The sequence below is a fragment of the Cetorhinus maximus genome, chromosome 1 (genome assembly GCF_964194155.1).
Source record: "Cetorhinus maximus chromosome 1, sCetMax3.hap1.1, whole genome shotgun sequence".
Classification (NCBI taxonomy): Eukaryota; Metazoa; Chordata; class Chondrichthyes; order Lamniformes; family Cetorhinidae; genus Cetorhinus; species Cetorhinus maximus.
In genome coordinates this window covers 117,855,387-117,882,671 of record NC_135879.1, presented here as the reverse complement: position 1 = coordinate 117,882,671, position 27,285 = coordinate 117,855,387, and the positions used below count along the sequence as shown (strand labels likewise).

General features: G+C 42.1%; 1 protein-coding gene across 4 annotated transcripts in view; it reads right to left on the bottom strand.

The window, feature by feature from the left end:
• Positions 1 to 27,285, bottom strand: part of tbc1d19 (TBC1 domain family, member 19) — a 173,874-nt gene that overhangs the window by 96,531 nt on the left and 50,058 nt on the right. For all 4 annotated transcript variants that reach the window (XM_078553375.1, XM_078553555.1, XM_078553463.1 and 1 more), the window contains exons 9-11: positions 20,782 to 20,854; positions 18,463 to 18,501; positions 14,995 to 15,107 (exon numbers count right to left, since the gene is read on the bottom strand). In XM_078553375.1, the coding sequence (XP_078409501.1) occupies positions 14,995 to 15,107; positions 18,463 to 18,501; positions 20,782 to 20,854 (225 nt within the window). The remainder of the gene's footprint in view (positions 1 to 14,994; positions 15,108 to 18,462; positions 18,502 to 20,781; positions 20,855 to 27,285) is intronic.

The window sequence follows — 27,285 nt, the reverse complement described above, 5'->3', positions numbered from 1 at the left end:
GTTCTTTCATTCTTTGAATCTCATCGAGACGAATGAAATGAAAACCCACACCAATTAAATCACAAATTAAAAGGTGAATGAGCTAAAATTATGGTGCTTGTAACTAACTGCAGAAAAAACAACAAATGTGCTTTCTGAATGGATGCAAAAGAAAAGCTGGCCATATTTTTTAAATTTTGAATCTAATCTCTCCTATGGGTTGATTTTTTTTCTTATGCCTCTTTGAAGCATGTTGATCTCTTTTTCCACATTAAAGGTACTATATAAATACAAGTTGTTTGGCCACAATTATTGTTTTTATAAGCAGGTTATACAATAGCTAGAATTGACAATGAAAATAACATTGAGGCTAACAGTGCTCACAGACAGCATGCTATAGAGCTAAGCGATCACCTAACTGACAAATCAGATCAAAGGTTTGCAGTCTTGCCACATCCAGTCCTGAATAATGACGGACAACCAAACAACTGATGGCAGGAGAAGACTCCACATATATCCCCATCCTCAATCATAGCAAAGCCAAACTCATGGGTGCAGAAGGCAAGGCTGAAGCGTTTGCAATCATCTTCAGCCAAATGCATGATTCAGTTCAGTCTCCTCCTGAGGACCCCACCACCACAGATGTCAGTCTTCAGGTAATTCGATTCATTCTACAAAAACAGTTGAGCACAATGGATACAGCAAAGGTTATGCGCTCTAACAAGAACCCAATTGTAGCACTGAAGACTTGTGCTCCAGAACTAGCCACACCTCTAGCCAAGCTTTTCCAATACACCTAACAACACCAGCATCTACCTGATAAAGTGAAAAATTGCCCAGGTATTCCCTTCCCACAAAAGCTGTTCCAGAAAATTATCTGCCCATCATCCTACTCTCAATTACCACCAAAGTGATGGAAGGTGTCGTCAACAGTGCTAGCAAGCAGCACTTACTCAGCAATAACCAGTTCATTTAAATGTTCCATTTGAGTTCAGCCAGGGGAACTTAATTCCAGTGTTATTATAACCTAGATCCAAACATGGACAAAAGAGCTGAATTTCACATGAGGTGAGAGTGACTGTCCTTGACAACAAGGCAGCATTTGACTGAGTGCGGCATTAAGGAGTCCTAGTAAAGTTGAAGTCAATGAGAATCAGGGAGAAAACTCTTCACTGGCTGGAGTCATACCCAGCACAAAGGAAGGTGGTTATGGTTGGTGAACACCAATCACCTCAGCCCCAGGACATCACTGCAGGAATTCTTCAGGGCAGGGTCTTAGGCCCAACCACCTTCAGCTGCTTCATCAATGATATTCCCTCCATCAAAGTCAGATGTGGGGATGTTCACTGTCAATTTCACAGTATTTAGTTCCATTTAGAAAAGCAGATAATGAAGCAATCAGTGCCTGCATACAACAAGGCCTCGACAGCATTTAGATTTGGCTGATAAGTGGCAAGTGACATTCATGCTACATGTGCTAGGCAATGACTACCTTCGAAAACAGAACGCTTAACCACCTTCCCTTTTCACTCAACAGCAACTTATCGCGAGCCAAGTTGCTGTTAGAGGCAACACATCTCTAACAGCTTTGCAAAAACAGCATTTGGCTATCTGGCTCATCACTCCAACACATTGAATGGTGTGAAGTTCCTGTACTGACATGGTGCATAGGGACTAAACTCATTAAAATATTTTAAGGATTACCCATTCAAGTCTAAGCACCAATGTGATAAGTTTTAGTTGTTTCCAAACAATCTCTCTGGCACTGAAAATTATTTTTTACAAGTGTGGAATCTTATTCCCTAAGCTTTTAATTAATTTTGGAGATTGGAAAAAGAAGTTACTTTCTCTTTGTCTCCTTCTTCCCTCTCCAAAATCAAACCTCCCCCCACCTCCCTTTTTTTAAACTTTCTGTACCTAAATTGACATCGAGTTCATTATCCTAATTTATATTTTCTGGTTCAGACTCTGCATTGCTCATTGATAATTCTTCAATTTAGTCATGGAGATAAACAGTTGCTTATCCTGTGCACAAAGGGCCCATTTGCCCTGTAGAGGGCGCTGTGCCATTTGAATCTCAACTTTTATTGCAAGTGTATGAGCAAGGCCAAATCTAACAAAGGACGCTCACAGTAAGTTTAGGCCCAATGTTACAGAGCCTTTATATAGACTTTGCTAAATTAGTTTGATTTTATATTTTCATTATTTAATAGCACTTTCCTGTTTCATCTAAGCCACCCGACATATGTTGTTGCATTCAGTTGTGTCCCTATGCTCTGGAGAAAGTTACTACTAGCTTGTGCAGTAACCTTCTAATGTACATTGTACATACATACCGCTCACTACAACGTTAAACATGTTTAAATGAGCAGTCAGAAGCATTGGAGAGCAGCAAAAAATTCACAGCTGTTAGAGAATTATCCTTGGAACATCATTTGGTCTTGAACAAGCAACATTTTATTATAATGAATTTTCTTCTGAATTGCTCATACATGGAAATTGCCACCATGAAGGATTTTCTGCTATCAATAATTCTGGTATGTGGCTTCTATTACATGCAAAATGTGTTTTTGTGGGCTATTTCTAGGTCCCTCACTTAAAGCAATTCCAATTAATTCTGTAGTGTTACTGAAAAAAAAAACGACATTTTTGTCAAAACTTTTTGTCTTTCCTCATCAGGACAATTTGGGAGAAAATGCCAATGTCAAGGAAAATACAAATTTATACTGTTTGAGAACAGCATGCTGACTGGTTGGCAACTAGACTCTGATTGGTAGAGGCTTTGCCTTAGAGTCCAATTGCCAACCAGTCAGCACTCTCTTCTCATACAGTATAAATTTGTTGTTTTCCCTGATATTGGCATTTTCTTGCGAATTGTTCCGATGCGTGTGCAAGGCAAAAAGCAGAGAACCAGAGCGGTCAGTCAATCAGGTGTTTCAAGGCTAATGGATTTCTGGACTCTCAGCCAAGCCCCATTATACATTCTTGGCTTAGAGCCCAGACAACCATTAGAATACTAAAACACCTGAGCCCTAAGAAAAAATTGCTTGATTGACAGCTCTGGCTCTCTGATCACTGCTGGCAATTCCAATGTTTATTTACACAAGGTTAAGAGCTTTTAGAACTTGCAGTTTCAGCTACTGAAACTTCAAAGGGTTTGAATGGTTGGCATTTTCATTGCCTGTAGTAATAGCTGGCATGAGGGGCCATGGGAGGGGGAGGGTGGAGGGGCATAGGTTGGCATAGGGGGATAGGTGAGGGATATACCTTGACATGGGGGACATGAGGAGGACCTTGTGAACTTGCCTTTTAAACGATCCCCTCATATAGACTATGGTTTGCAACAGCTTTGAGGTGCTGTCAATCATGGCTTATTAAAAACCTGGCCTGACTGCATGAAAATCATGGAGGACTAGGGCATGCCTATCCCTGCAACTTCAGCCGGCAAGGTTGGATGTGTACAGTGCAAGCTATTGACCCAAACCAGCCCATAGGCACTCCCGAAAATAGGAAATTCCGGGAATGGGGTCGCAAATCCCTGAATCGGGTCCGGCCATTTTAAAGAACTCTCAAGTGATCTTGACTCAATGAAAATCCAGCCCATTAATTCAGTTTCTCTCTCCACAGATGTTGCCTAACCTGAGTATTTCCAGCATTTACTGTTTTTATCAAATTAATTCTTATTCATTTTACAAAATGTTGCATGGTTTGAAAATGCTAATTTATGCTCAACTAACTACTACAATAGTATTTTGGAACATCTATACTCTTTGCATGGACTTCTACAAGCAATTTCAATGTTCACTTTCTTAATTTGAAAACATTCTTTAGTACCAGAAATCAAATGAACAAAGAATGCCAAGTAAAACAAATCAAAATTCAATTTTATCTTGTTCCTGAATATTTAATACAATTAAAAGGCATGGTATTTAATGCTTAGATCATTTCATTTCTGGGTTTGTAGCTGTAGTCAGATTGCCTGAAAATCCAACAGAAAATAAAAGCTACAATGAAGTCACTTTAAAAATGTGCCTTGTCAACAATCTTTAAATATGAACAAAAAAGGCATTAATGTAACCTTGAATTTGTTTAAACTTCTTTTATTCTTTCCAACGTTTGGTCAAACATTTATTTTTCAGGAGATCAAAATGCAGGCAGGTGCTCCTGGGAATAGGACCAGATGGGTTATACTCTTTGATGATAACAGTCAACTCTTACAGGTTTTGCATTTAATGATGAACAAAAAAGGCCTTCATTACACTTACTCACAGACTTTCCATGTGTTTTTGCACGGAAACTTATGGTGATTAGAAACCCATTTCAGTGCAGCCCTTTCTTCAGTGGGCCTGGGACCTCTGTGAATAGGGCAAGCAACTGAGTATCTCCTTAGCCAATCACAATGAAGAATCTTTACTGAGCTGTGCAAACTCTGAATCAGAAAGTGTAAATTAGAGTAGTTAATTCAATGCCAAGTTATGTACAGAAAGTGAAATAAAGAGAGGGCAGGAAATATATGATTAAAGAGACAGAAAGAAAATGTTTAAAAATAAATTATTTAAATTTTAAATTATTTTTAAATTTCCTACAATAATTAAAATCTAAAGGAATGAGTTGCCACACTTTTAATAGTTAATTTTCAAAGCCAAAGACGCTGTTCAGCAATAATTAAGTCTTAGATATTTACTTGTACTGGAATGGATAAGCCCCAACTTTTCCTGGCAAGTTGTGTGTGTACCTATCACAAAAGTAGCACATATTCACATTTGAATTCTTTGGGAAAAATGTTCCGGTCAGTGAGTGGGGGCGGGGTCCACTCGCCGACATGTAAAATAACACGCGGTGCCGTCAGGCAGGCGTCCCGACGTCACCGCGCGTCATTTAGATTTTCAGTTCTGTGGGAGCACAGCCAAGTTGGCTGTGCACCCGCCAAACTGTCAAAGGCCTATTAAGGCCTGTTAAAAACTAATTTGAACAGTTAAGCGAGCTGCCCGTACAACCTTAAGGTTGGCAGGCGGGTGAATAGGCCAGGCGGCCTTTGCATTTTTCAAAAACCTCATCCATGGGCAGGTGAGGTTTCATGAAGTGTTTTTAAATTAAATAAAAATTATTTTAAAAATTCATTGACATTTCCCAGCTCATGTGACACTGTCACATGAGGGGACATGTTTTAAAAGTTTTTAATTCTTTTATTTAGATGTTTAAAACTTAAACAAATCTCCCTGAGGCACCTCTGTGCAGCCGCCCACCCCCACACAACCACACCATTGGGGGGAAATTTCTGGCCCATGTATTTCAATGCAGTCTCTTGGCAAGATAATACTACTGCGAAACTTATGGAGCAACAGGACAACTCGTACAGCAACTACCTAATTTAACTGCGCTTGTGGTTGGCAGAAGTTGCTGTCCAAGTTACTCTTTATTAAGTGAGCGTTGATAGTCACACCATTATTTTTATCGCAAAACCCAGACCATTGTGAATTAAGTTGTCAGGATAAAAGCAAGACTGTTCAGTGGCTGTGTTTCATAATCTGCATATTCCTTCCTTCTTAAGTATACTGCAGCATAAATGGAGCACAATTGTATACAGGATTAAGTACCTACAAAATCTCTGAGCAATGCTCCAAAATAAGTATTCTCGATTAACATGGTGCTAGTTAACTTTTGTATGCTTTTCTGAAAGCCTATCCCAAAATTTTATGAATTTTTCTTTTAATCAGAAGGACATCATTCCTGGATTCAAAGGGCAAAATCTTATGCAATGCCAAGCAAGTTTGGGAGTGGGGTGGGTGATTGCGCAGGAGGGTGCAAAGTAGAGATCCCACCACCCTCCCACTTCCCTCCAATCAATTCCGAGACACGAAAGCTATTGAATGGCCTTCCCACCTGGAAGTCAATTCAGGCCCTTAAGGGCCTTATCCCACCACTGCTGATATTCAACTGGCAGTGGGCAGGGGACTCGCCAGGGAGGCCCAAAAGCAAACCCTGTTGGATTTTTCAGCGGCATGCCAGGATGGGAGTCCCTTGCTCAGGGGTACCTTATCCCTGACCAAGTATCAGGAATTCGACGGGGACCCGCAGGAAGCCATCCCATGCCCTTGCTTCCAACTCCCCTGCCACTCACCTGTGGCTCCCATTCTGCTCATACTCACCTCTCTCCATTGGCGATGCCTGGTGAAGGCCCCGCTTCAGTACCGGCAATAGCCACCGCTCCCATTGGGGCTGCCAAATACTGGAGAGCTGCTGGCGGGACTTCTGCTGTAATAGGACAGGAGGCCTTATGCTGCACAGGTAAGTGCTTGATTGGAATGAAATAGCATGAGGCATCCCAGAAAAAAGCAATACGAAACTCCCACTAGCTCTCCAATGAGTAGGTGAGACCCCTATCCCCAGCATTAAATCCTGTGAAATATGAGTAAATGATAAACTTTTGAGCATTTTCTGAAATAGCTTTTGTTTGTTTATAGAAAGGTATCTTTATTAAGGATTGTATAAGTTGACAAACTCACTGATAATTTCCTTTTATGGGGGTGGGGGGTACCATCAAGGAAATGCACACTCAGCCCTACATTATAGGAAGTAGAAATTTTATTTTTAAATGCTTTAAAAGCAAATATGTTTTTAAAAAATCAGAAAGCTGTTGACAATGAGGAAAGCAGTGGGATTAGTGATCTGCAAGTAGAAAATGAGTTACAGACGGGCTGGGAGAAGAAGTTATTAAAAAGAGCGAGATTAGCGAGGAGACTTCATTTTAAAAAAGAGCACGAAGAGCAAGGAGACTTCATTTTACAAAGAGCACAGAGAGCAAGGAGACTTCATTTTAAAAAGAACGAGGAGACTTCATTTTACAAAGAGCGGGAGGACTTCATTTGAAAAAAACGGGGAGAGCGAGGAGGCTTCATTATAAAAAAAGAGTGGGGAGAGTGAGAAGACTTCATTTCAAAAAGAGCAAGGAGACTTCATTTAAAGAAGAGCAGGGGCAGCGAGGAGACTTAATTTTAAAAAACAGCGGGGAGAGCGAGGTGATTTCATTTTAAAAAGAGTGGGGACAGTGAGGAGACTTCATTTTAAGAGCGGGGAGAGTGAGTCTTCATTTTAAAAACAGCGGGGACAGCAAGGAAACTTCATTTTAAAAAAGAGCAGGGAGGGTGAGGAGAATCACAGAATCACACAGTGCAGAAGAGGCCCTTCAGCCCATCGAGTCTGCACCGACACGTGAGAAAACCTGACCTACCTACCTAATCCATTTACCAGCACTTGGCCCATAGCCTTGAAGGTTATGACGTGCCAAGTGCTCATCCAGGTACTTTTTAAAGGATGTGAGGCAACCCGCCTCCACCACCCTCCCAAGCAGTGCATTCCAGACCATCACCATCCTCTGGGTAAAAAAGTTTTTCCTCACATCCCTCACAAGCCTCCTGCCCCTCACCTTGATCTTATGCCCCCTTATGACTGACCCTTCAACTAAGGGGAACAGTTGCTCCCTATCCACGCCCCTCATAATCTTGTACACCGCGATCAGTTCACCCCTCAGTCTTCTCTGCTCCAATGAAAACAACCCAAGTCTATCCAACCTCTCTTCATAACTTAAATGTTTCATCCCAGGCAACATCCTGGTGAATCTCCTCTGCACCCCCTCCAGTGCAATCACATCCTTCCTATAATGTGGCGACCAGAACTACACACAGTACTCCAGCTGTGGCCTCACCAAGGTTCTATACAACTCCAACCTGACCTCCCTACTTTTGTAATCTATGCCTCAATTGATAAAGGCAAGTGTCCCGTATGCCTTTTTCACCACCCCGCTAACATGCCCCTCCGCCTTCAGAGATCTATGGACACAGATGCCAAGGTCCCTTTGTTCCTCAGAACTTCCTAGTGTCATGCCGTTCATTGAATACTTCCTTGTCAAATTACTCCTTCCAAAGTGTATCACCTCACACTTTTCAGGGTTAAATTCCATCTGCCACTTATCTGCCCATTTGACCATCCCGTCTATATGTTCCTGTAGCCCAAGACACTGAACCTCACTATTAACCACCCAGCCAACCTTTGTGTCATCCACAAACTTACTAATCCTACCCCACAAGGAGACTTGATTTTAAAAAAGAGCGGGGAGAGTTCATTTTAAAAAGAGCGCAGAGAGTTCATTTTAAAAAGAGCGGGAAGAGTTCGTTTTAAAAAGAGCGCAGAGAGTTCGTTTTAAAAGAGCACAGAGAGTTCATTTTAAAAAGAGCGGGAAGGGTGCGGAGAGTTCATTTTGAAAAAAGCACAGAGAGTTCATTTTAAAAAGAGCAAGAGGGTTCATGTGAGACCAGCAGCGGAGTGGCGTCACAAACCACAGCGTGACACGAGTGCAGGGAAAGAAGCTGATTGGTGAGTAGGATTGGCGAGTATTTCTAGTCTTTCAATTAAAAGAAAGGTCTTTAGTTTGTATTTAGGTCTCTAATCTTTTTTTCTCTCTTTTTCTTAAAAATAGCTTGTGAAGTAAAAGATCGACACTGGTATAAAAAAAGTAATTACAATAAAGCATAAAGAGCAGGGATTCTTCAAGTGTAAAGAGCAGGGATACTAGAGTACTTAATTAAATAAAATATGATTGTGATGGCAGGAGGGGTGACATGTTGTTGCTGCACCATGTGAGGGCTGTTGGACACCAAGGTGATCCAGAGCAAACACATCTGTATCAAGTGTTTGCAGCTCGAGAAACTTCGGATCCGAGTTGAGGAGCTAGAGTCCGAGCTGCAGACACTGTGCTATATCAGGGAGAGAGGAAGTTAGCTGGCCACTTTGCTCCAGTAGGTGGTCACACCCCTCAGATTAGGTAATTCAGATGTGGTCTATGAGGATGTGACTGCAGGTGAGGCAGATGTGGGGACCCAGGGGTAGCATTCGAGGAGCCGCAGCCCCTGCAACTGTCCAACAGTTACGGGGGTCTTGTAAGCTGTACGGACGAGATCGGAGACTGCAGTGACGATGAGCGAGCTGACCATGGCACCATGGTATAGGAAGCCATTCAAGAGGGGGGAGAAAATGGGAATGTACTAGTGGTAGTGGACAGTCTAATTAGAGGGATAGATACTGTCCTCTGCAGCCGTGAGCATGAGTCCTGAAGGCTGTGTTGCTTCCCCAGTGTTAGGGTTAAGGACATCTCCTCAGGGCTGGAGAGGAAATTGGAGTGGGAGGGGAGGGATCCAGTTGTCTTTGTCCACCTTGGTACCAATGACATTGATAGGACTAGAAAGGAGGTTCTCCTGAAAGAATTTGAACAGTTAGGGGCTAAATTAAAAAGCAGAACCTCCAAGGTAATAACCTCCAGATTACTACCTAAACCACGGGCAAACTGGCATAGGGTAAATAAAGTCAAGGAATTCAATGTGTGGCTCAAATATTGGTGTGGGAGGAATAGGTTTCAGTTCATGGGGCACTGGCACCCATACTGGGGTAAAAGGGAGCTGTTCTGGTGGGACGAGCTTCACTTGAACTGTGCTGGGACCAATGTCCTGGGGAATCGAATAGCTAGGGCTGTAGAGAGAGCTTTAAACTAAATGGGGCGGGGGGGTGTTCTGGAGAGGGGATACGTAGGCTTACAAAGCAAAAGGATATGGCAGCATTGCAGGGTGGCTATTTAAGGATTGATATGCAGAGTGTAACAGGAAGGGACAGAGTGTACAAACAAAAAACCTGCAGCAAAGCGGGTCAAAGGGGGTAAGAAATCATAAAAATATTCAGGGGTATGTGACTTTTCGAAAGGACAGGGAGGAAGGAAAGTGTGGTAGGGTAGCTTTTTTAGTATGAGATGGAATAAGTACGATAGCAAGAAATTATCCTGGATCGGAAGATGTAGAATCCACATGGGTGGAGGTAAGAAATAACAAGGGGAAGATGACACGGGTGGGAGTAGTCTATAGGCCCCCTAACAGTAACTATACTATAGCACAAAGGATAAATCAGGAGACAATGAGGGTATGTTAAAAAGGCAGTACATTAATCATGGTTGACTTTAATCTTCATGTAGATTGGGAAAGTCAAATTGGAAGTGGTAGCCACGAGCAAGAATTCATACAGCGTTTTCGGGACAGTTTCCTCGAACAATATGCTGTGGATCCAATGAGGGATCAGGCTATTTTAGATCTGGTAATTTGTAATGAGGCAGGTTTAATAAATGATCTCAGTGTAAAAGATCCCCTAGGAAACAGTGATCATAACAGGGTCGAATTTAGCATTCAGTTTGAGACTGAGAAACTTTGGTCGGAAACAACTGTGCTAAACTTAAATAAGGGTAATTACAAAAGAATGAGGGCAGTGCTGGCTGGAGTGGACTGAGAAAGGAATTCAGCAGAAAAGACGGTTGGTGAACAATGGTGGACATTTAAGAAAATAGTTCATGACTCACAACAAAGATACATCCCATTGAGGAAAAAGGATTCTAGAAAGGGTATAAACCAACCATGGTTAACCAAAGAAGTTAAGGATAGTATCAAACTGAAAGAAAAAAGCAAACAATGCAGCAAAGATTAGTGGTAAGCCAGAGGATTGGGAAAGTTTTGAAAAACCTACAAAAGATGACCAAAACAAAGTAAAGAGGGAGGAAATAAACTTTGAGGGTAAGCTAGCAAGTAATATAAAAAACAGACAGTAACAGCTTCTTTAAATATATAAAGAGAGAGGCCAAAGTGAACATAGGCCCCTTAGAGAATGAGGCTGGGGAAATAATAATGGGGAACCAGGAAATGGCAGAGGAGTTGAATAAATACTTTGCATCAGTCTTCACGGCATTCCAAAGATACTAAATGACCAAGGGCCAAAAGGGTGCAGTGGAGGAAATAAATAACTATCACTAGAGAAAAAGTACTAGGGGAAATAATGGAGCTAAAGGCCAATAAGTCACCTGGACCTGATGGGTTGCATCCTAGGATATTAAAGGAAGTAGCTACAGAGATAGTGCATGCACTGGTAGTAATCTTCCAAGAATCTTTAGATTCTGAAAAAGTTCCAGAGGATTGGAAAACTGCCAATATAACACCCTTATTCAAAAAGGGAGGGAGGGAGACAAAACACAGGTTAGTTTAGTAAATAGGCAATTAGCTTAACATCCGTCATTGGGAAAATGTTAGAGTCTATTATAAAGGATGCAATAGCAGAGCATTTAGGAATGCATAACATAATCAAGCAGAATTAGCATGGCTTCATGAAGGGCAAATCATGCCTGACAAATTTATTAGAATAAGCAGGATAGATAAAGGGGAACCAGTAAATGTAACATATTTGGATTTCCAAAAAGTGTTCAATAAGGTACCGCACATAAGGCTACTTAATAAGATAAGAGCCCATGGTGTTGGGGGTGGTATATTAGCATGGATAGAGGATTGGCTAACTAATAGAAAACAGACAGATAAGCAGGGCATTTTCAGGATGGCAACCTGTAACTAGTGGAGTGCCACAGGGATCAGTACTGGGGCCACAATTATTTACAATATATATTAATGACTTGGATGAGGGAAGTGAATGTGGATGATACAAAAATAGGTGGGAAGGCAAACAGTAAGGATGACACAGAGTCTACAGAGGGATATAGACATGTTAAGTGAGTGGGCGAAAACTTGGCAGATGGAGTATAATGTGGGAAAGTGTGAGGTTCTGCACTTCGGCAGGAAGAATACAGGAGCTGAATATTATTTAAATGGAGAAAGACTGCAAAAAGCTGCAGCACAGAGGGATTTGGGTGTCCTCATGCATGAATCACACAAAGCTAGCATAAAAGTTCAGCAGGCAATAGGGAAGGCAAATGGAATGTTGGCCTTTATTTCAAAGGGAATGGATTATAAAAATAGGGAAGTCCTGCTAAAACTATACAAGACACTATTTAGGCCACACCTAGAATACTATGAACAGTTTTGGTCCCCTTATCTAAGGAAAGATATACTTTTTAAAAATTAATTCATGGGATGTGGGCTTCGCTGGCAGGGCCAGCATTTATTGCCCATCCCTATTTGCCCTTGAGAAGGTGCTGCTGAGCTGATTTCTTGAACCACTGCAGTTCATATGGTGTAGGTACACAGTGCTGTTAGGGAGGGAGTTCCAGGATTTTGATCCAGCAACAATGAAGGAACGGTGATATATTTCCAAGTCAGGATGGGTGTTGGCTTGGAGGGGAACTTCCAGGTGGTGATGTTCCCATCTATCCGCTGCCCTTGTCCTTCTAGACGGTAGTGGTCGTGGGTTTGAAAGGTGCTGTCCAAGGAGCCTTGGTGAATTCCTGCAGTGCATCTGGCATTGGAAGCAGTTCAGAGAAGGTTCATTAGGTTGATCCCAGGTATGAAGGGATTTTCTTATGAGGAGAGGTTAAGTAGGTTGGGCATGTGCTCATTGGAGTTTAGAAGAATGAGAGGCAACCTTATTGAAACATATCAGGTTCTTAGGGGGCTTGACAGTAGATGCTGAGAGGTTGTTTCTCCTTGTGGGAGAGTCTAGGACTGGAGGGCATAATCTCGGAGTAAACGGTCACCCATTTAAGACAGAGATGAGGAGGAATTTCTTCTCTCAGGGGGTGGTGAATCTGTGGAATTCTTTGCCACAGAGGGCTGTAGAGGCTGGGGTGTTAAGTATATTCAAGATGGAGATAGACAGATTTTTAATCAGTATGGGAATCAAGGGTTATGGGGAAAAGGCAGGAAAGTGGAGTTGAGGATTACCAGACCAGCCATGATCTCATTGAACGGCAGAGCAAACTTGAAGGGCCAAAATGCATACTTCTTCTTCTACATCTTATGGTCTTACAGTAGTTAGATGGGAACATGGTGGTGATAGGTGCGGTGGGGTTATGTGTTAGAGGGTTTGAAACAAGGGAGTGACAATTTGGTACCTAATCTCCTCAGCCCTCTTTCTCCAACACGCTGCTGGTCCCTTATCCTCACCCTTATATGGCCAGTTCGCAATAAGCTTCAATACCAGACAGCAGCCTTCACAATGTTTCAAAGTCCTCTTCCCATTCCTGCAGAATCCTATGACCGCTTTCTTGGGTAAGGGATGCAGGGATCACCGTTCCCCTCCCACACCCCCTTTACCAGTGCTCACAAATCTCTGGACAATGCTTCTGGCACACCCTGATCCCAGAGCCACCACAAATGCCCAAGGACTCCAGCCACCCTTCTAAATGCTCCCAGATACACCCCTCTCATTGATTCTAAGTCCCAAGCCTATCCTTGTGTTCCAGTAGCTTTCTTTTCCACTGTTCCTAGAATCTTGGGACCTCTCTTCAAGTACTAATAGACTTTTCTTTAATCTTTCATGTGGGTGCCACTGGCTTGGCCAGTATTTGTTGCCCATTCCTGATTGCCCTTGAACTGAGTGGCTTACTAAGCCATTTCAAAGGGCAATTAAGAATCAACCACATTGCTGTGGGCCTGGAGTCACATGTAGGCCAGACCAGGCAAGGACAACAGATTTCCTTCTCGAAAATACAGTGAACCTGATGAGTTTTTACAACAATTGATGACAGCTGCATGGTCGCCATTACTGAGACTAGCTTTATATTCCAGATTTATTAATTGAATTCAAATTCCACCTACTTCCGCAGTGGGATTAGAACTCATGTCCGAGATTCAGGTCTTCTGTCCAACAACATTACCATCACACCACCATCTTGATGTATAGACGCAGGTCATTAAAAAAGTGGCAGTAGCAGTAAACAGATCATTAAAAACAGCAAATGCAGTCCTTCACTTTGCATTTAGAGGCACAGAATACAAAAGTAAGATGTTAATATTGCATAAGATCTGTGTAAGGCTGGATTTGAAGTATTGCATACAGTTTTGGACACCCCATTACATGACGAATAGAAAACCAGAGAAAATATATGGGGTGGATATACGAGGACATTACCAGGGGAAAGCGATTATTGTTACGAAGGCAGATTTGAAATTACATTTTTTTGTTAAACTAGACCGTAGGAAATTATGGGTTAATCTGGTAGAGGTCTTCAAGATTCTGAAGGGTTATGATGAGATAAATAATGATTGTTTCCACTGATCAGTAAAAAGAGGGATGACATTTAAATTCTATCATACAAAGAATTAAGACCAACTGTTTTATCTTTTTTCAGTTTAGTTTATTCAGTGCATCCCCTTTTTTAAATTTTTAATGCACTTCTCTCATCATTCAATGTTATCTCTACCTGTTTTTTGGATCTCATAAATACAAAGAAATTATTCAATGTTTCTGCCATTTCTCCATGTTAATTATGGTATTACCCTGTCTATTAATGGTCCTACTCCCGTCACAGCCTTCCTTCCTTTTTAATTGATGTGCCTATAAATATTTTATTATTTTGTTTTACGTTCCTTGATAATTTAATTCCATAGTTTCTCTTTGTCCTCCTAATTGATTTTTTTTCTGTTCTCTCCTATGGCTGGATTTCTCAGAGTGCCTTGATTCTCTCCACCACAACCCCCACAACAACACCACCAACCCCCCCCCCCCCACCCACCACCCGCGCCCCCCCTGGCTAAAATGTCACTCAAAATCCCAACAGCTACCCTGCAGCAATTGAACACTGGGGGCTGCGTTAATTGCTTTAAGACAAGACTTCCACCCCATCTCAGAAGGAAGTCCCACCTTAAATGTCTTTATTTGAAACAGGGTCCATAAAAACATGTTGAAGCGCGGTCCATAAATTATTTTAAAAGGAAATCAGTTGCTTCAAAAAGAGGAACATGAAATGACAAGTGTGTTTGGAGTAAGTGGATCATGTAGCGCAAAACACCAGTGCAGACTTTATGGGGTGAAGACCCTGTTTCTATGCTGTGACAATCTAAATTATGATTTTACAAAATGTCAATATAACTGCAAAATTTTCCAGTGCATCTTGAGATGTAAGCTGAAAGGCATGATTTCAAAGTGCAATGGCACCAAGCAATGTCATGCAAATATCAAATTCATGCCGGAACAAAAGCTTGTCTGTCTGTATGAATTAATAACATAGATTCATAAAAGTAAGCATAATTAGTGCTTTGTTACCTCCAGTTGATTGTCAATATTCAGAATAAGAGCCCACATATCCGCACGCAGTCCTGTGGGGCAACCCTGTCGAATGTACTGCTGAGCTGCAGCACTATCTTGTTCAGACAAAACTACAGGCAAACAAAAAATTAGTTATGCATGACAAACTGAACTAACATCAAAAGTCATGTTGAGGGTATTAAGAATATTTTCTAATGAAGGGAAGCGCAAAGGAAATACAAAATAAGGAATTGGAACAAGGCTGGCTGTGACCACATTTGCTTGAAAGACAACTTCTATACTCACAGTATAGTTAGAATGGAATATATGTTGGTTGTTCTATGTGCATTATCCTTCAAATAATATCTGTAAACATTTATATTGTATGTTTTTATTAGTTTAGACAACCACTTTCTCCTTTATACAACTCTTGAAGGTAATATATACACGTTTTATGTAATAATTGGTCTACAGGCAAAGCAAACAGATGTTAAAATTTATTTTAAGAGTTACATATAATTTTTTTTAAAACACCCCCGAGGAGTACATTTATATTCTACTTTTTGTCTTTATACCAACAAAAAATGTTGTTACTCTAATATGTCCTACTCCATGCAGGCTGTTTATTTTTCACATCTTTTGGAAATATTGATTGCAGCCAGAAGGAACTGTAACAAGGATAGGTGCCTCTCAAGATTTGACTCTACTGGCTGATGGTGGCATTCCGACATTCATGTCAATATCTCCCACAGACAAATGCACACTCTAGCAACCCTGATTCAGGAACTCAAATTGGATGCATGCTGGTAAAGGACATAGTTTAAAGAGGTAGCATTCAGAAACAAGGGGATTGGCTAGTGAAATAAAATCAGAAAATGCTAGTGAAAATTATTTTTCTCATCTCCCTCTCCCAAAAATAACATTTTGTGTAGACTTCAATACAAAAATTTCAAAGTGAAATTGCAGCACATATGTTTCTGGTGCAAACATAAAGCTCGGACTTCAATGGTAGCAATGCTTCATATGATGCTGCGGTTATGACCTTGTGGTAGTTCAGTCACATCTCTCCAGCGTCACAGAGAATTAACTATTGCAGGAAATCCACTGATGTGAGTGGTTTGAGATTGAGTCCAAGAGCAAAAGTATGTTTTTCCCTTACAACCTGCCAAACAGGTTTACAACATTTCAACATTAGGTTTTGTCAAAAACTGAAGATACAGGTTATATGCAAAACAGAAAATGATCTGTAATCATACAGTATTTAATTTTATTCAACAGAAATATAATTAGAATTAATATCATGTATTATAGACAAGTAGCTATATCTGATGCATTTATAATGAGAAAATGAGGCACCTTAGCTTAAATAAGGAGTCAATTCCACACTACTTGGTAATGAATGGGTGATACAGAAGTCATCAAAAGTTACAAAGAGCAGGTTTAGTGCATGCTGCTTCTGCCTTTAGATAATTCAGTGCATGTGATTTGGGGAAAATTATTTTTCTCATCTCCCTCTCCCAAAAGCTAAATAGTTTATATATTATAAAAGGTTGCATATTTGCATCATTAAGAGTGCTGCGCCAATAGGTTGCAATTACCAATGTAATTTCACATGACAAGCTCACATTAAAGACTCTCAATTTAACATTCATTGGGTTGTTACACCAGTTTTCAAATAAAAATCTTGACATAATATGCATAAGTAATAAGATATTAAAAGTAAGAACTTATATAGTGTTTTACACAACTACAGGATGTCTCAAAGTGTTTTACAGCCAATAGAGTACTTTTGAAGTGTTGTGCACAGCAAACTCTCATGAACAGCAATGTGATAATGGCCAGATAGTCTGTTTTAATGATATTGATTCAAGGATGAATATTTTCTAGGACACAGGAGATAATTCTCCTGCTCTTTTTTGAAATAACATCATGGCATGTTTTACATTCACCCAAGAGGAAGACAGCACCTCTGAAAGGGCGGCACTCCTTGACTTTTGTGCTCAATTCCGTGGAACAGGACTTGAACCCAAAATCTTATGACTCAGAGGCAAGACATCTACCAATTGAGCCACAGCTTCCACTGCATACATGATAACAAATAAAGAAATGAGAGGAATAGAAAAGTAGGGCAGTATAATGCCTTAACCATTACCCAGTAACTCCAGTAACAATGAACAGCACAAGTGGCTAACAAGCACGGGAGCGGTGACCTAGGCCACCAATGGAAAGATAAGATTAATGGAGATTATTTTCCCCCAAGAGCAACATCAGATGGCGAGAACTCGAAGAAACCATATTACTGAATGCAGATAAATTTGGTTGACATTAACAGGACCTACTGATGAAATGAAAATGTGTTGTGGAAATGTGTGAAAAGCCTCAAACACCACAAATAAGTAACGTGCCTCTAGCTCCCTACACCCCAGCTGGGAAGAAAATAGTCCACTAGCAACTTCTTCACTGTAAATAACATCGGGCTGGATATTACAGGGCTCTTCAGTCTCCGTCACCCCAACTCGGCTAAAAAATGATGCCCTGCATCAATTTAATGCTGACAGCAGCGTTAATTGCTTTAAGGAAAGACTTCCAACCCTATCTCGGAAGGAAGTCTCACTTTAAAGAACTGCAGCCCATCGAATAGCTAGAGCTCTGTAGTCTCAATGGTGCCAGGCAGGAGAGGTGGCTACTGCTGAGACTACAGGCAGTCCCAACGAACAGGAGCCCAGACTCGGAGGTAAATCCGGGGTATCGCCAGGGCCAGGCTGGCAGGCCCCAGCGAGGGGGGCTGAAGGGGGTGGGGGTCTGGTTCGAGAGGCATGGGGGGAGGGTAAAGGGGAAAGAATGATCTGGGGGTAGAGGCATTGCCTCCGATGAGTCCAGGCGACCCACAAAGGAAATCACCCCCACTTGCCCAACATTAGCCCACTCAGCTAAAGCTGCCGGGCTTCCAGCATCGCGTGGGCCTTCCCCTGCCGGTAAGGATGAGGCCCTTAAGTGGCCATTATCTGGTGCCTCCCCCGCCCACCTGTAAAATTTCAGGTGGGGGCGAGCAGGTAGGCCACGGGAAGGCTACCCACTGGATTTTACGAACCCACTGCCCCCCGCCACTGCCTTAAAACCCACCAGCGGGGGAGCTTAAAATCCAGCCCATTGAGTGCTTCAAGAAACTTTGGTATTCCCTAGAGTCAAATCTTTTTTATATGCACCATTTTACTACTTACTCTTGATTAAGCCTCCTTACACCATACATAATTAATTATCTAAATGAGAGGACAAAGTATCTGCTCCCAGACTTTTGCCCAGGGTCCTGTAATCGGCTCAAGTATGAGCCCGGATAACTAAAAGCCACCTATGTCACTCCTTTTCAAGGCAATCAACAGAGCTGCTCACATCTCTTGAAAACCCTATTAGCACCAGGGACTCAGCATATAAAAAAGAAAATCAGGTCAACTGTGCACTTCTGGTTTGATTCCAGTAGGTTCTTACCTCTTTGTCCATGACGTATATACTCGCTTTCAAACAGCTCTGTAAGAGACAATGTGCAATTAAAGTATTGTAATATTCAGAAACAGAAAATAATTCCACATTTTCTATAAAGCCTCCAGGCCATTTAGCAAAATTTTACAAATCAGGAAACGCTGACAGAAATTACTGCATTTGGAATGATAGAAGTTTACAACATAGGAGAACATTTAGTCCATCATGTCTGTGCCACCTCTTTGCTAGTGCAATCCAAAATCCATCCCACTGCTCTTCTTTCTAAAGTATGCCATGCTCCAAAAGCCGTCTATGCAAATAAATCTCTCCTACTGCTGTTCTTGGTACTAATCTTAAATTGATGGCCCCTCATTACTGAGTCCCCACTATAGAAATTAGTTTTTTTCCTATTCATCCTTCATTTGGGAAAAAACACTTCAATTAAATCTCCATTCTACAATGGATCCAATAGCTCAAGGGGCAGAATTTCCCATTTGTCAGGCGGGCACGGAGCCAATCGTTGCCAGCAATCGGGGCCACACCACCATTTTACATGGGGGGGGCCAATTAAGGCCTGCCCAGCATGACATCCGCCAGGAAGTGCTATGCGCTCCTTGTGAGGGCGGGGGGAATCCCTAAAATCGAGAGTGCGCTCTTTCGTGCATGCGCACGAAAGAGCGCACTCATCTCCCTGAGGCTAAGTGCAACCTCAGGGAGATTGCCTCGACTTTTAAAAATATTAAAAATAGAGAAAAGAAAAATCCCTTGCATGTCCCCTCACGTGACAATGTCACATGAGTTGGGACATGTTCATAATTTACAGAATAACTTTATTACAATTTTTAAAACCCGACATGAAACCTCATCCCGCCGCTGGATGAGGTTTCATGTTTTTTCTAGTTGCCGCTGGGGCTCCTGGCCGACCCGCCAAACTCAAGTGGCCATTGACAGGTCGGCAGGTTCGCAGCTGATTTTGTTGCGCCCCCACCTTCCTGAAAATTTAAATGGGGTGGGGTGACGTCGGGGGTTCCGCCTGACGTCATCCCGTGTCAGTGAGTGGGCCACGCCCCCTGCTCGCCAATGGTAAAATTCTGCCCAAGGTCTTACTCATGGCTAGAGTTTTCCACCCAAGTCATTGGCCGGGATTTTCTGGCCCCACCATGCAGGATGTGCCGCAGGGGATGCAGCGGGGCAACCAAAGTCCACTGACTTTTGGCAGGACTGGATGATCCCTGCGGTGGGCAAGGCCAGAAAATCCCTCCCATTGTCTTACTGAATCAATTCTGTACACACCTTATGGCTATAATACCTTCTCTAAAATGGTGCACCAAAAAACTGCACACAATGCTCTAATTGTATCCTTGCCAACGTTTTATACAAATTTATCATTTACTCCATGCCTATTTCTAAAACCATAATTGCTGCAAGAAACAAACAGCAGTTCAATATTTGAAGTAAAGGAGTTTTTTTTAAAGATTGTGATGGACTCAATTGCATTTATATTATATTACATAATTCCATCAAAGTCAAAAAAAATCAGCAGATCAGCACTAGAATACTGTGGCATTTAACAAAATTACTTTTTATTTATTTGTTCACAGGATGTGGGCATCACTGGCTACACCAGCATTTATTGCCCATCCCTAATTGACCTGAGAATTTGGAGGTGAGCCGCCTTCTTGAAATGCTGCTGTCCCCATGGTGTAGGTACATCCACAGTGCTGTTAGGAAAGGAGCTCCAGGATTTTGACCCAGCAACAGTGAAAGGCTGGCGACATAGTTCCAAGTCAGGATGTTGCATGGCTTGGGAGGGGAACTTGCAGGTGATGGCGTTGATAAAGTAAACAATAAAAAGGGCATAAATTTTGCACAAAGCAGCAAGTGCCAACCATATAACCAGGATTGCAATGTTGTAGCACTAACTCGTGAGACCTTACACCGTCGGCCTCACTCCAGAAAATTATATGGGAAGGAGGGAGAAATCAGTTGATAACAGACATGTAAAAATCTATGAAAAATATTGCACCATTTAAAAAGTATTTTTTCTGTTTATGCAATGGACATTTATTTTGGCGCTACACAACACTATTTCACAAGCTATTATGGCATGGCTTTGTGCATAGGATTCCCTACAAAATTAGTTCCTAATCTTGACAATGCAAATAAAACTATTTAGTGATTGTAGCCATAGAATATGTATTTTACAGGAGAAAATAAGGTTGGTTTGAATGGTCAGTTATCCCAGCTATAAATTCTTTTGTGAAAAAACGTCCAAATATAAAGAATTCCTTATTGCTCTAAAAACATTAAACATTAAAAAGTGCTCACCATTCGGGATCTGCATCGAGTCATCAACACCAAGTTGTTCATAGTTTAAACCGAGTTCAGTAAACAGATCTCTCTTTGCATAATAAAAGAGGAAAATTTAATCAAAAAGTTTGTATGCATTGAAGAAGACTTTGTTTCAATAAAAAGCTTTCCAGAACATAATGGTATCAAGTGCGTTAAGAAGCAAATTTAAGGCATCACAGTGTTTTTATGCTCCAACATACTGCATCACAGAGTGGTTGGACACAGTTCTGTTCCAGAACTCCACAAACAACAAATTCCTGACATCAAACATGCCAAAAGAAGATCCAAGGGAAAGCAAGTTAACAGAGGAATGGGTGGATGAATAAGATTCTAAGTTAGCTCACAACAATTCAAGAGCTACACTGGGGCCTGAATTTTCGCGGGGACAGAGTGTGCATCCGGGTTAGCCAAACTGGCACAGGAACCCCGATTCCAGAAATCCCATCCCCGAATTTTTGCCAGGGGGAAAACAGGGGTGGGTTGTTGTTTACACATCCATGGTTCACGGAGGCAGCTGCAAATGTAGAAGTGCAGCTGCATTCAAAAAGATCCAACTTTCATCAGTGGGATGTCCAAAACATGACTTGTGGGCTTACACTTTTCGGGAGAAAGTCTAATCTTACCAGAGATCTTAGGAGAGGTAGGATACCCTTTGGGAGCGGTCAAATCCCCTGTGGGATTGTTACAAATGGACATGAATGTATATACAATGTGGATAAACTTATTGTAACTATCAAGCTGTGAAGTAATTAAATTCCCTTGGAACTGTTAAGCTATCAATGAATTTAAATCTTGTTCGCTTTAAATTTAAACAAAAGTTTGAAAAAAGTCAGTGTTTGCTATTTTACTCTGTCTGTTCACATAGGCCTGAGGGTTATCAGTATAGAATTCTGGTTGCATGGCTGATTTCACAACCTATTCATTATCACAGTGGGGTGTTTGTCAATTCAGTTTCGTTGACAGTTCCAAATGGTTATAAAGTCTTTGATGGGGGGGGGCTATGAATAAAAATGCTTGTTTTACAAGGGATTAAGTACTTGATTGAATTTAAATATGAGTTAAATGTTTGAATAAATGGGTTCTCTATCAATTAGAGTGTTTTTTAAGCAGTGAAGTCATCAATAGACACTTTGCTTTAAATTCATTCACGGGGTGTGGGCTTCGCTGGCTGGGCCAGCATTTATTGCCCATCCCTAGTTGCCCTTGAGAAGGTGGCAGTGAGCTGCCTTCTTGAACCGCTGCAGTCCATGTGGTGTAGATTCACCCACAGTGCTGTTGGGAAGGGAGTTCCAGGGTTTTGACCCAGCGACAATGAAAGAACGACGATACATTTCCAAGTCAGGGTAGTGAGTGACTTGGAGAGGAACTTCCAGGTGGCGGTGTTCCTATCTATCTGATGGCCTTGTCCTTCTAGATGGTCGTGGTCATGGGTTTGGAAGATGCTGTTGAAGGAGCTTTGGTGAATTCCTGCAGTGCATCTTGTAGATGATATACACTGCTGCTACTGTGCGTCGGTGGTGGAGGGAGTGAATGTTTGTGGATGTGGTGCCAATCAAGTGGGCTGCTTTGTCCTGGATGGTGTCAAGCTTCCTGAGTGTTGTAGGAGCTGCACTCATCCAGGCAAATGGGAAGTATTCCATCACACTCCTGACCTTTGCCTTGTAGATGGTGGACAGGCTTTGGGGAGTCAGCAGGTGAGTTACCTATCGCAGGATTCCTAGCCTCTGACCTGCTCTTGTGGCCACAGTATTTATATGGCTAGTCCAGTTAAGTTTCTGGTCAATGATAACCCCCAGGATGTTGATAGTGGAGGATTCAGTGACGGTAATGCCATTGAACATTAAGGGGCTTAATTGGTTGGATTCTCTCTTGTTGGAGATGATCATTGCCTGATACTTGTGTAGCGCAAATGTTACTTGCCACTTGTCAGCTCGAGCCCGGATATTGTCCAGGTCTTGCTGCATTTGGACGTGGACTGCTTCAGTATCTGAGGAGTTGTGAATGGTGCTAAACATGGTGCAATCATCAGCGAGCATCCCCACTTCTGATCTTATGATGGAAGGAAGGTCATTGATGAAGCAGTTGAAGATGGTTGGACCGAGGACACTACCCTGAGGAACTCCTGTAGTGATGTCCTGGAGCTGAGATGACTGACCTCCAACAACCACAAACATCTTCCTTTGTGCTAGGTATGACTTCAACCAGCAGAGAGTTTACCCCTGATTCCCAATGACTCCAGTTTTGCTAGGGCTCCTTGATGCCACACTCGGTCAAATGCTGCCTTGATGTCAAGGGCAGTCACTCTCACCTCACCTTGGGAGTGCAGCTCTTTTGTCCATGTTTGAACCAAGGCTGTAATCAGATCAGGAGCTAAGTGGCCTTGGCAGAACCCAAACTGGGCGTCAGTGAGCAGGTTATTGCTAAGCAAGTGCCACTTGATAGCACTGTTGATACCCCTTCATTACTTTACTGATGATCGCAAGTAGACTGATAGGGCGGTAATTGGCTGGTTGGATTTGTCTTGCTGTTTGTTTACAAGACATACCTGGGTATTTTTCCACATAGCCGGGTAGATGCCAGTGTTGCAGCTGCACTGGAATAGCTTGGCTACCGGAGCGGCAAGTTATGGAGCACAAGTCTTCAGTACTATTGCCGGAATATTGTCAGGACCCATAGCTTTTGCAGTGTCCAATGCCTTCAGCCATTTCTTGATATCATGTGGAGTGAATCGAATTGGCTGAAGACTGGCATCTAGGTTGCTGGGCACCTCCAGAGGAGGCCAAAATGGATTATCCACACAGCACTTCTGACTGAAAATTGTTGCAAATGCTTCAGCCTTATCTTTTGCACTGATGTGCTGGGCTCCTCCATCATTGATGAGGATATTTGTGGAGCTTCCTCCTCCAGTGAGTTGTTTAATTGACCACCACCATTCAAGGTGGCATGCAGCAGGGCTGCAGAGCTTAGATCTGATCCGTTGGTTGTCGGATCACTTAGCCCTGTTTATCACTTGCTCCTTATGCTGTTTGGCATGCAAGTAGTCCTGTATTATAGCTTCACCAGGCTGACATCTCATTTTTAGGTGTGCCTGGTGCTACTCCTGGCATGCCCTCCTGCACTCTTCATTGAACCAGGGTTGATCCCCTGGCTTGGTGGTAATGGTGGAAAAGGGGGAAATGCCAGGCCCTGAGGTTACAGATTGTGATCGAGTACAATCAGCTGCTGCCCACAGCACCTCGAGTTGCTAGATCTGTTCAAAATCTATCCCATTTAGCACAGTGGTAGTGCCACACAACACGATAGAGGGCATCCTCAAAGTGAAGGCGGGACTTCATCTCCACAATGACTGTGCGGGTCACTCTTACAGATACTGTCATGGACGGATGCATCTATGGCATGCAGGTTGGTGAGGACGAGGTCAACTATGTTTTTCCTCTTGTTGGTTCCTTCACCACTTGCCGCAGACCCAGTCTAGCAGCCGTATCATTTAGGACTCGGCCAGCTTGGTCAGTAGTGGTGCTACCGAGCCACTCTTGGTGATGGACATTGAAGTCCCCCACCCAGGGAACATTCTGCGCCCTTGCCACCCTCAGTGCTTCCTCCAAGTGGTGTTTAACATGGAGGAGCACTGATTCGTCAGCTGAGGCAGGGTGATACATGGTAATCAGCAGGAGGCTTCCTTGCCCATGTTTGTCCTGCTGCCATGAGACTTCATGGGGTCCGGAGTCGATGTTGAGGACTCCCAGGGCAACTCCCTCCTGATTGTATAACACTGTGCCGCCACTTCTGCTGGGTCTGTCCTGCCAGTGGGCAGGACGTATCCAGAGATGGTGATAGTGGTGTTTGGGACATTATCTGTAAGGTATGATTCCGTGAGGGATACTATGTCATGCTGTTGCTTGTGCTTGTGAGACAGCTCTCCCAATTTTGGCACTAGCCCCCAGATGTTTGTAGGGAGGACTCTGCAGGGTCGACAGAGCTGAGATTGCCTTTGTCGTTTCTGGTGCCTAGGTCAATGCCAGGTGGTCTGTCCAGTTTCATTCTTTTTTGGTCACTTTTGTTGCAACTAAGCCATTTCAGAGGGCATTTAAGAATCAACCACATTGCTGTGGGTCTGGAGTCACATGTAGGCCAGACCGGGTAAGGACAACAGATTTCCTTCCCCAAAAGGACGTTAGTGAATCAGATAGGTTTTTACAACAATTGACAATGGTTCCATGGTCATCATTTTAATTCCAGATTTTTATTGAATTCAATTTCAATTGAAATTCCATCATCTGCCGTGGCGGGATTTGAACCCGGGTCCCCAAAGCATTACCCTGGGTCTCTGAATTACTAGTCCAGCGATAATACCACTATACCATCGCCTCCCCATCTTAGCATTGGTCCTGAGTTCTGCCCATGGTGGACATTGGGTGAGTTGGCATGGAGGATGCGAGGGGAAAAGGGTGGTGGGTGGGCATGCATGGGTTGCCATTAGTTGACACTAAGTTGTCATGGGAGCTATAAATGGACATGGGGTGGGTGGGGGGCATGAGGGTAGTGGGGAGGTTCAGGACTAGAGAGCTGTTTTTTATTTTATTCATTTCCTTCCAAGTCCCACAGCACTGAGGCAGGCCTTTCACACTGCTCACTCCTGCACCCGGCAACCCCTGTGGCTGCCTCCGCACTGTTTCCGGGGGCAGCGGATCTGACTTCTGTTAACACCATCCCTAGCGCCCCCCACCCACCAACCAGGAACCAAAATCTTAACATTTGGGGCAGTTTTTCAGGAGTTGTGTTTGTGGAGCCATGAGTTTTCCCTGATGTGAAAGCAAAAATTCAGGCCAGGAATAGGCCAAGGAACAGGTCACCTGCCTTCTCTCTTGCTGGGAAATGATGCACACAGGAACAAGATAAACAGGATAAACATAAGAGGTACACTAGAGAAAAGCATCACCAAACCAAAACACATTAACACTTGCTGAACAGATCCAAAACAAGTGTGTTGTTCAAATAATAAGAAAGCTGAATAACAAAAATTTGACGAATAATAATTCCACTAGCAAGAGGGCCAATAATTATGGTAACTACCAATTTTGAAGCTGTAAAATCTAATTGTCCAAAAGCAACATTACAAAACGTCACATTAATTTAGTTTAATAGAATAGGATTCATTTTAAAGAATTCCCCTTTTCCACTCTATCATTTCTTTTCAAGACCTTTCCCCAATTCTGCTTTTAATCGATCTCAGGTCCCTTCATAACTGTACCTTTGTTAATTCTACTCCTTCCACTGTATATTTAAGCCACTCATAATTTCACCCAAAATATTTTACATCAGTCTGTAATAAATTTCAATTGCAAATATTAAATTAGTTTGCCATTTGCCCAGCCACTTGTACAAGGGATCCATTCTGTAAATCATTAGCTGCATCACCCTTCCCTACTTCACTCCCTATTCTATTACTGTTACAATCAGTTCCTTCTAATTTCTACTAATAAATTCCAGAATCTGTTGGGGTGGTGAATTGGAAAAAAAACAATTTCCTAAAACTTGCATTTTTTCCCTCAGCAAAAATCAAGTCCAGGGATGTATGCAGGTTACATCCATAATTTTAGAATGTATTTTGGTGTCTTGGTAATTACTAAAGCTATGTTAGTACAGATGGAAACACGGCATACGATAATCTCAATAAATAATTCTTTGCACATAATGCAAATTTACGTTTTAACAACTATTTCTGTCAGATTTTTAAAAATATTTGTACTTCACAATACTATGGTGATGATGTTCTATTTTAAACGTTAATTTTAGCAGTGAACAGTTTGAAATACTAGCCTGATAGTATTTTGTGATCAGAAAACTTATATTACTTCTGGAACTGCCATTGGGACCAAAAAAGGAGTGTCTGAACTGTGTAAATAATCATGAGTTATCATTTAGCTGAATTATACCTTGTTATTCTCACTTATATTCCTATATTCTTGCAGTTGAATGATGTTAGAAATAAAAACTGATTTTTTTTCCCCCCAAACTTCTCACTGGCTTCCAGGCTCTAATTTTCCTCCTAATTTTTGATGGCAAGGATAAATGAAAACCAACTGAACAACTTCAGGGGTACAGTTTCCACTTTGGATGTAATCAGGAAATTGTAGGGAAATGCGTTCAAAATTGCACTCGTTATGTTATAGTTTGTTTCCAGTAATACACATTTCAATAATCACAAACCTAGGATCTCCTACAAGCCGAACAGGCTTTTTCCCCATTTCCATTAAAATGCATTCCTTTATGTGTTGAATAGTGGTAACCTGGTGCAATTTTATAAATACAACTGAAAAAGGGTTTATTCAGCAAAAATTAGCATTTCTACTAAGGTGTCCAGTCCTCCACCTGTGAATAACCTGATGTAAAATCACTGAAAATTACTAAAAAAAATGCTGAACCATTTAACAGTTTCATTGATGTACACAAGTCAGTTTCTTAGTAAAGAAATATTTT